At 47.4% G+C, this 9,247-nt stretch overlaps 3 protein-coding genes across 3 annotated transcripts; 2 read left to right on the top strand and 1 right to left on the bottom strand.

The window, feature by feature from the left end:
• Positions 1 to 3,391: 3,391 nt before the first annotated feature.
• PPTG_08752 (hypothetical protein) lies at positions 3,392 to 3,811 on the top strand (the record flags this gene model as incomplete). The annotated part of the gene is made up of 1 exon (XM_008903476.1): positions 3,392 to 3,811. One exon carries the CDS (start codon positions 3,392 to 3,394, stop codon positions 3,809 to 3,811), a length of 420 nt encoding a protein of 139 aa, XP_008901724.1.
• A 4,280-nt stretch (positions 3,812 to 8,091) lies between these two features.
• PPTG_08751 (hypothetical protein) lies at positions 8,092 to 8,472 on the top strand (the record flags this gene model as incomplete). Its single annotated transcript, XM_008903475.1, has 1 exon — positions 8,092 to 8,472. The coding sequence occupies one exon, from the start codon at positions 8,092 to 8,094 to the stop codon at positions 8,470 to 8,472; it is 381 nt and encodes a 126-aa protein (XP_008901723.1).
• Positions 8,473 to 8,532: 60 nt separating this feature from the next.
• Positions 8,533 to 9,177, bottom strand: PPTG_08750 (hypothetical protein; the record flags this gene model as incomplete). Its single annotated transcript, XM_008903474.1, has 1 exon — positions 8,533 to 9,177. One exon carries the CDS (start codon positions 9,175 to 9,177, stop codon positions 8,533 to 8,535), a length of 645 nt encoding a protein of 214 aa, XP_008901722.1.
• Positions 9,178 to 9,247: the final 70 nt, after the last annotated feature.

Genomic DNA, 9,247 nt, shown 5'->3' with positions numbered 1-9,247 from the left:
GGGTTGACTGTGGCAGCATTGCTGCTGATCAGCAGGGTGGCGACAACGAGAAATATTATGAAGAAGGCGCGCATGGTTTGCACTATCAATATGTGCTGGCGGTTGCCGACGAGACCTTCTCAGAGAAGTGCTGCGTGTTGCTTTTATTGCTGGTTGTGTTGTGACAAAAATGCCCAGGCTCTCGAGAGCCCTGGGAGCCTGGACTGAGACCATCACACACATATGGTGCCTGTACCTAACCGACAACCTGCCATTTCTAATATCGGGGTGAGTGATCGTCGTTCGAGACAGGAAGGTATCCGCAACGTCGCTCTCGGCGAGAATTGAGAGCCTGCTCTCGCGCAAAAAATAGCAAGACAATAAAAGCAAATATAGCGAGCGGATCGCCATGCGGCGCGGCGCTCGGAGTCTCTGGGGTTATTCGCGTGGTGCTTAAATATATAGTTCTGCCATTTTTATAATCCAGTACTCTGTAATTTACCGTACCTATACATGCTTATCATTCAAACGACTGGTGCATCTAGTAGAGGTAGGACGTATCTGACCTACGCCCTACCTGTGCTTAGAAATTCTATTACTTAGAATGTATCGATCCCACCATAGAAATAACACTCGGGTTTCTGGCCATTAATAATTGTTGAACTTATTTTCGAGACGAAGCTATAGCTCAAATTGAAGCTGATTCTCTCTCTCTAATGATGGTATTTTGCTGCGTCAAACCTAATAAGTAGAGAAGTTCAACTGATTTTGTGCGCTCGGTTTTAGATACCAATAGTTTTGAAGATGAAAATTATGCTCCTGGTGTAGCCCCAGTAGCAACAACAGTCCATCAAACTAGCAATAATTTCTCATTGTACACCTGGGGCGGGGGTTTCCACGCCTTTCCGGAAGATGTTGCGCTACCAGAAGGCACTACCGAGCAAGCATGGGTGTTTTGGTGCTGTAGAGACCCAGCAAGATCTCTGCCCCCATTTCGTAGACTGAAGAGCGTTGATCTAAGAGAAAAGAAACACAAAAAGCGGTTATCAGACCTTAAATTCCTTATGGGATTGGTTGAAGAACGCGCTTCAGCACTCAACATCGATACGAGGACACTTACTACAACAGAAGAGGCCGTGGAAGTTTTCCGACGATGTGAAGATGTCTTGGAGATGCCTGATGAGACTCCAAACGCTCGAAAGCGACGCAGTAATCAGTTGGTTTGGCAAACAGTGACTTCTATCATGCGTAAGAGATTAAAGAGCGTTGGTCATCGGTAATAGCAGCACTAACATTGCTCTACATCACCTTACTGGAGGTCTTGGTTGTCTTGGTTGCGAGGGATACCTTAATAAACTCGAAATCAACTGTGATATGATTGCTTGCCGATTATAACGTAACCACTCCAATACCTTATACGTACCCCTCAATGTAACCTCATTCGGCAAAACAGGATAATCGTCCGGTAAATTCCGCCCACAAGTAACTGATTTTGTGCGCTCGGTTTTAGATACCAATAGTTTTTTTTTTTTGGTACGGTTGCAATTTTTGGCGATAGTAATCAAAAATTAAATGTGCACAAGCTCGTCACAATTATCTACACGGATGTGGTAATAGTGGCAATCATATGGGCCTAGATGCCTCTTTATGGCTCGATAAAATATAAGGCATTTGATGCGATTTTCTTGCGATGCGCAATCCAGAATTTTTTTTGTCAATAACACAGGTTTCTGAGCATCCATTGGAGGACTGGTGTTACTGTCGTCCATATCTTCCATAGCGTTATCATGTCTGCGTCATGTGTTGGTGTCCATCGCGCAGTGCATTGTTGTGCTTTTGCCATGAAGTTTACTGTTGTCGCTGGGGCTTGTCTGGATGTTATAGCAGGCTGTAGTGCGTCTCTTTCATTGGGTGTGCTGGAGTCGCCTAGCCAGGAATCCAGCCATCGCTTCCAGGTCAGTCTGGCCTTTTCACGTGACCAAAGGATATGGTCGATCGTTTCGTGATGACATGAGCACGACTTTTTGAAATATTCAGGCCCATACCCATTTAAATGTATTCCAATTTTAGTATTTAATAATTAATTTGAGCACACCCAATTTATATCGCACTAAAACCAAATTTCTTTTTTTTTTTAGTTTTTTTTTGAGGTTGCTGTGGAGCCATTCGTTTGCTTTTTTACCGTTCTAGTGGTAGCCCTGCATTTCCAGACTCCAACTTTCCCCCGTCTACTTAACCGACACCACGTCCTCGCTCAACCATGGCTCTCAGCAACATGCAAGTCTGTGCTCTGCTCTTTTCGAAGGGTACTGACAGCACCTTTAGTTGCAACACGCGCGCTAAAGTCTACAAAAAGGGCAACGGCTACACCAACCTACTCAACCACCTGATGCGAGACCATCCTGACTACGAGCGCGACGCCCGAGACGCAGCTCGAGCGCAAAATGCGCTTGGGTTCCAGCTCGTGGACCAGCGTAGCCGGGACATTTACCGGTGGTGCCAATGGGTAATCTGCGAGCGGCTCCCGTTTGCATTCGTTGAGCAGCCGCTCGTGCGCCAGAACACGACGCTGTCACCAATCTCTGAAGACACGCTAGCGCTGTACATCTCCCGTATCGCGAAGGTGGTCGAGCAGCTGGTGTCTCGCCTGCTCCCCGATTCATTCGGACTGGTGTTGGATGGGTGGTCCAATAGCGGACGCCACTGCGTGGCTATTTTTTGCAGTTTTTGATATTGAGTCAAAAACTGGTACCAACCCTGGTACAAACTCCTCTGACTACTACGACGATCTCGAGTGCCCGTCCCGGAGGTTCCTACTGTTGGCTTTCTGTCCGTTGAAGATGAAGAGGATCTCAGCGCGCAGAGTCTCTTTGATCTGATTGTAGACACGCTGACGCGCTACAGGAAGCTGTGGGAGACTGTCAAGTTCATGGTCGGGGACAACTGCTCCGTCAACCAGTGCATTGGTCGCAGGGAGGGAGCGATCCCGTTGGTGGGCTGTGCTAGCCACCGTTTTAACCTGGCGGTTCAAGACTTTCTGAAGAGCGAGGCCAAGCTTAATGCCAAGATTCAAGCGCTGATGACCAAGCTTCGTACCATCAAGGGCCGTGCGCTTCTCCGTCGCGTTTCAAAGTTGGCTCCATTACTGCGCAACGACACCAGATGGTCAAGCACCTACGCTATGGTGAAGCGCTACGTGTGTCTCGAGCCAGCCATTAGCCAATTAGGCCACGGTGTGGTTGTGGACTACGACCTCCAGCCAACTACTTCGGCGAGCAGAGCACGAGCGCTCGCGCGGGCTGCTCAATGACTTGACAGCGTTCGAGGGGTGACGAAGGCGCTGCAGAAGACTACGCTGACTCTCTCTGCTGTGCATCGGCTGTTCGACCAGGTTGTGAAGAAGTACCCGGCAATGAAGGCACGACTGGTTGCCAACGCAGCCATCGTCAACTATCCAAACTTAGAATCTGGCCTCGTTAAGTTGCAGCGGGGAGAGGCGTTGACGGCTGCTGAAAAGGTGGCGTGCTCTCAATTTAGACTGCGTGATGCAGACAAATCAGTAGAGGCTGTGGAAGAGCAACATGACTTGATTGTGAAAGAGGCATTCAAGCGGCGCAAGGTGGCCAAGCTTGCGGCGTACGAGGATGTTGCTTTCATCCCACCAACCTCCAACGAGTGCGAGCGCTTTTTCTCGTCCGTGAAACTCGTCTACACAGACCTGAGGAAAAGGATGGAGCCGGAAAAGCTCGAAAAGGTAATGTGCTTGCTTTATAACAAGGAGCTTTGGGACGTCCAGGTAGTTGATGATGTGCGCCGCAGTAATGCTAATTAATGCAATAATTCATTTTTTGCTGCCGCAGCTAGAGATTAATCCATGAATTGCATTATCGGTAACACTGTTCAGACCATCTCTTGTGGTAGAGTTGGAGACCAGGCCCTCCGAAATAATAATTGTATTGGAAATCCAATACAATATTTTACCGTCAAGAAGTTATTTTGGAAAAAATTCGGTTCATCACCAGTACAGTACTTAAGTAATTTATTTTTACCAAGTCCAAACTATACTTTTTTTTTTTAAAGAAATTTACGTTTCGCCCACTCACAGGCTTCATATACTCCGTAATTATGCCCCCGATGCACCTGGAGACCGTGCTGTTTTGAAGCTGAATAGGCACTTTTGGAAAGCAGCCACCGTTACCAAGGTGGTTCATGCTCAGTAAATTGATCTTGCTGTGAGCTCGGGGTAGTGGCAATACATTTTCATTATGGACAATAACTTATTTTGCGTTCCTTCAGGTTGGTAACAATTGCTTATTTGCTTGTGATGCAGCAATTCTATTGCAATAGTATTATCGGGGGGTCTGTTGGAGAGTTCCCAGCGTGATTCGGTAGATAGTCCAAGTTTGGTAGTCGGTAAAAAAGCCTTGTCGTTTCCAGATTTGTTTTGGACTTTGTGTCAAGGCCGCTTTGCACCATGTCAATGATGCCGCTCTGTGTGTGACTTTGTCCGAGATTGTTCTCCATCGGTAGAGGTAAATACGTTTTAAGAACCGTGATCTTTGTCGTCGGAGCAGTCGACTAACCGCAAATGCTGCAGAGTTCTCTGAGAGTGACCAAGGATAGATGGCTGTTTGAGGTGTAGCTTTGAAAGCAATACCCTCAAAGTAAGTCCATTCCTCTATTATGCCATAGTCCTCCAGCTCTTGGTATTGTGGCGCTACCCATTCGATGCTCCACGCGAATCCTTTCTCAACGTCAACACGTGCTGAGGTGCCGCCTTGAGTCGAGTAATCGCTTGTATTGTGGTGCCATTGCCATTGGGTATCATCCACAGAATCGGTCTGTCAACCTTTGGTAGTCCTAATGGCTGAATGCCACTGGGTTGGTTTGTCCATGGCGTCCAAGGAATGCCAAGCAGTACGTATCGGGCCCACCGCCGAACTTGCTTCATATTTGCGTTGAGGCGCTTGCCTGCCACTAGCGGTGGTCGGAGTTTAGCTGCGAATTCGCCCGCAGGTGGCCTTCGTTCCTCCGGCTGCACTTGAAATTCGCTGATTGACGCTGATCGTAATGCTGGAAACTCGCCTAGTCGAAGGGGTTGTCCTCTCTCGTTGAGAATGCATCCATTATCGTGAGGTGGCTGCTTGTATGAAATCGTAAAAACTTGACTGGAGTTCACGTTTGGGTATCCGACTTGCTGACAAACGTATCCACGAGTCGCTTATAGCATAGCATGAGCTATTCGCCGGTTCGTCCGGGATGCTCTGTTGTATCTCGTTCTTTTCTTGATCGTTTGGTAGCAGGATTGGCGAGTGTGCTGCCCACAATTCTGCTACCCCAATCTTTAGCACTGAGACCTGTGGCAACTTGTGTTTTTCAGTTAGCATTTTGCGCAGAGTTTCTATCGATGTCGGTCGAAAGATTTCTTCAGCTTCAATGTTAGTGCTGCTTCGTTGGAGGTTTTGCACGCCAAGCCGTCTTGTAGATATCTTTTTCTCCTTGGAGCCATTTATCTGCGAGGTTGCATCTAGTGGCTTGTAGAGCTAGCTGAATGTCTTGGAGGCCCAGTCCACCCTCTTCTCCCGGTGAGAAGACTAAAGCTGGGTTTAATTTGTGACGCGTCGGGTCCGTTGTGTTACTGCACACAAACTGTTTTTGCAGATTCGTTAGCTTGCGCAGTGTTTCTTTGGCTGGTATGAACTGTTTCCCAGTGTACAGTATTCCAGGAAGCGCTACCACATTAAACAATAATACTCGTTGTGCCACCGAATTGCTGATCATAGTAGCTATTCGAAGTCTTCGTTGCAGTTTTTTCGATTCGTATTTTCCAGTTTTCCTTGCTCGTGGATAAATTTTCCACCCAGTAGCCAAGCTGCCTGGTAGTAGCTGTGGGGTTGAGGACGGGGAAAGCGTTCTAATACACAGGGGTTCCGTGAGTGTTAAGGCCGATAAGGATACTCTTGTGTGGTTGCACCCGTAGTCCTGATAGCTCTCCAAAACGGTCGAGAATTGATTTCATGGTGTCCAGCTCCTAGGTGGTGTTCATGAAGATAGTACTATCATCGACAAATGCTGAGAATTTATGGCGGTGAGATGTTGTACATGCTATCAGTATTCCATGCAGTACTGTGCTGCTGACGTTGTTGTAGCCTGCGATGCAGCGAAGACATGACTCCATTCAGCTGTCATTCCCTCCTCGATTGGGAACTCTTCGGCATAAACGTGCCCAGGGGAGGGATCTATGGCTGTGATAGACTGATCCCTTTGGCAGTCAGAATTACGTTTGTAGAAGCGACGCGTTTCATCTACGGAACCGGCTACATGGTTTCCAAACGAACGGGCTGCCCTGATTCCAACTTCCTCGGCTCAATCTTCCAGAATCTCTTGCCGAGTTGTTTTGAGCATTCTGGTCTCCTCTCTCAGCTTTCTAAAATGCCTGTCAGTCTGCTTGAGGTCCGATTACTTTGTGGATACTAGTGCTTCGACCCATTGAGTCGCGGTGAATGCTTAGCCTTTAACATAAAATAGGTCCAGCCTACTTGCTCCTTCTTCTCGCCAGAATGTGTAGTGATGGAGGGGGTCTATCTCTGCGTCCTCCGTATCAAGATCGTGTTCGAGCTCTATAGCGTCTGTGAGCTCGTTTCGATTCAGAAGATTTTCCAATTCGACACTTTCACAAGGTGCAGCGCTCGGTCGCCTGAAACAATTCGATCTCGAGACGGTTGTAAGACACAGTTGAAGTCACCTCCAAGAATAATAGTCGCGACCAGTTAGACATGGTTCTAGATCTTGAAAGAACTGCCTCTGCTCTTTCTCCTGATTGGGAGCGTAGATATGCCAGCCGTCTAATTCCACGGCCATGACTTGGGAGGTCGAGCTCTCTTGCTGCCAAGGTTTATTCTTTTTGCTTAGCTCAGGAGATAGAAGAATTCCTACCCCAGCCGTTTTAGTTGTGATTTTGGTCCAATAACTCAGTGATTCACCTTGCTTGTTCATTTGCCAGGTCCTTTGCCAAACTGCCTGTAGTTCCCGCACCTCGTCATCGGTGTGAAGGGAAGTGTCTTGAACTAAAAATATGTCAGGTACTTGGCACTCTCTTTTTCGACGCCATGCGCTCAGCCATCGTCGCCTCGACTTTATGGCGAATACTCTCAGGTTTTGAGAGGCAATTGTCAGGTTTTGGCGTAGTAGATGTAGGATCTTCAAAATAATGCGTCAATGTTCACCAGTTCCGCATAGTAATCAGGTTCGTGTGGGTTTTCCATATCGGTCATCATCATTAGAGAGAGACAGCTCAAGTTGAGCTAAATGAATGTCTTCCATCCTTGGCAATAAGAGCGAACTTAGTCTCAAAAACAGCCCAGTACCCAATTGTATCACTATTGTGAATTGTTGAGTGCAGATCTGGGTATTCTTGTAGGACTCCAAACAACAGGTGAAGATGCTCCTTTGTAGTGATCGGGACATCGGCTACAGCATTTCTACCGATCACCATTAATTCTGTAGTATAAATGTAGGCGACCAGCAGCATTCGAGATAGTTTCTGTCGCTCTGTATCTCGACAAAGCTTCAGAAGCTCTGATTGGGCGTACTTCAGTTTTTTTCATCTCCTTCCAGAACTGTAACGTAGAGGAAGCTTGTGTTGCAGGATGCAAATTGGAAAGTGATATTAGTAAATTAAAAGTCTACACTCTTTTGTGTCTAAACTATCTACTAACCACTCATTGCTAAATGTAAATTAGTTTACGAACGTCCCGTAAACTAACCTGTAACTCGTCCCGTAAACCGTACCATAATCCTAAAGATTTAAATAATACAATCAACGCGGATGCGTTACACGACCCCGTTTTGAAAACGAATGCCTCACTTGGAAGGGCAGTTCGGCGCAATGTGACCCACCTGGACGGCGTTACTGCAACTTGGCAACGACACGACAACAGCTCTTACAGCAACACAACAGACCACATCACCACAAAGAGAGCCACAGAGAGCAACATTTGCTAAATAAAATACGTTCATGGCGTAATCTATAAGAAATATAGGACGGGAACCGTAAAAGTTCCCGGCCACTTATTGTGAATTCCTTAGCAGATCGCAGCCGGCTGTTCAAGAATGAGCGACGACGACATCAGCCATGCCAACCTTCTCAAGAGTGCTACTGCTAGCCCAGGGTATCTAGAGATAACTGCAACTAGCCGTGGTCGAGCGGAGACTATTCAATCTCATCAGGTCAAGCTGTGCCAACAGCTGCTTCAGTCCCGGCTTCAGCAGATTGAACTAATGGAAAGGAAGCTTGAAAAGCTGGCCAAGTACTCGACGAAGCTGCTAAATGCGCACGATGAGCTGACTACAATGATCTCGCTCGAAAAGGAGGAAACCACCCGCATTGCAGCCGTGGCGGGGGTTCCTATTCGCAGCTCAAAATACGTCATGTCTTACTCGGTTGTGCTGGAGGAGTGTTGCAGTTCAATGCTAGGCCACACGCAGCATTGAAAACATGAGGACCAGAGCGGGTAAGAAGAACACAACTAATTGACTTCCTAACAATATATGTTACGTCTTAATTGTCGCCAGTAACTCAATATCTGTGTCTTGGACAGCCTTTGCTACTTTGTTTTCTCTCGTGGTCACCTCGGGTTGCCTTAAGATCATCCACATAATGCGGAGACGCATAATAGTGACGTCGTCCTGGCTGACAGCACATCGGGTAAACAGCAAGGTATTTTTAAGCATCGTGTACACTTGGGCGAGAACTAGCACTCCGCAAGAAGTTCCGTCTGGCTGCTTCGGTCCTGAAAGCCACACATTCTCCTCTACGATTGGATATGGCTCTCCCGGCAAGGCAGAATCGTGCCAAACTTTCAAAAACTCGGCCACTACTGTCTCGTAGGTGTGCTGGAGAGTGTCGTTGTATGCCGTAGAGCACAATGGTTCGTAGAAATACGGTGTGACTGTCGCCATCACCGTCCGGTATGAAATGTCGACAATAATCACACCCCAGTGTATGTCGCTCAAATGAACAGGCAACACAACGTACTTGCAGCTCTCAATAGGGATTTCAGGTGGCCTCGGGCATCGCAATGACGGTGCGAATGAGTCCAACGCATAGAAGTTACCAATCGATTCACAAATGCATCGAATTCCAAAGCCGATAATCGTATCACTCAGCATAGGATCTTGGGCAACCATGCCAACCATTTTCTCCACCACGACAGTTCCCTCACCACCTCACCACAATCCGGTACGTTTTTATCCGGAAGCGTGATAG

The sequence above is a fragment of the Phytophthora parasitica genome (assembly GCF_000247585.1).
Source record: "Phytophthora parasitica INRA-310 unplaced genomic scaffold supercont2.16, whole genome shotgun sequence".
In the NCBI taxonomy this organism is placed as follows: Eukaryota; Oomycota; class Peronosporomycetes; order Peronosporales; family Peronosporaceae; genus Phytophthora; species Phytophthora nicotianae.
The sequence above is the reverse complement of the archived record's forward strand: the minus strand, read 5'-3'. Positions and strand labels throughout refer to the sequence as shown.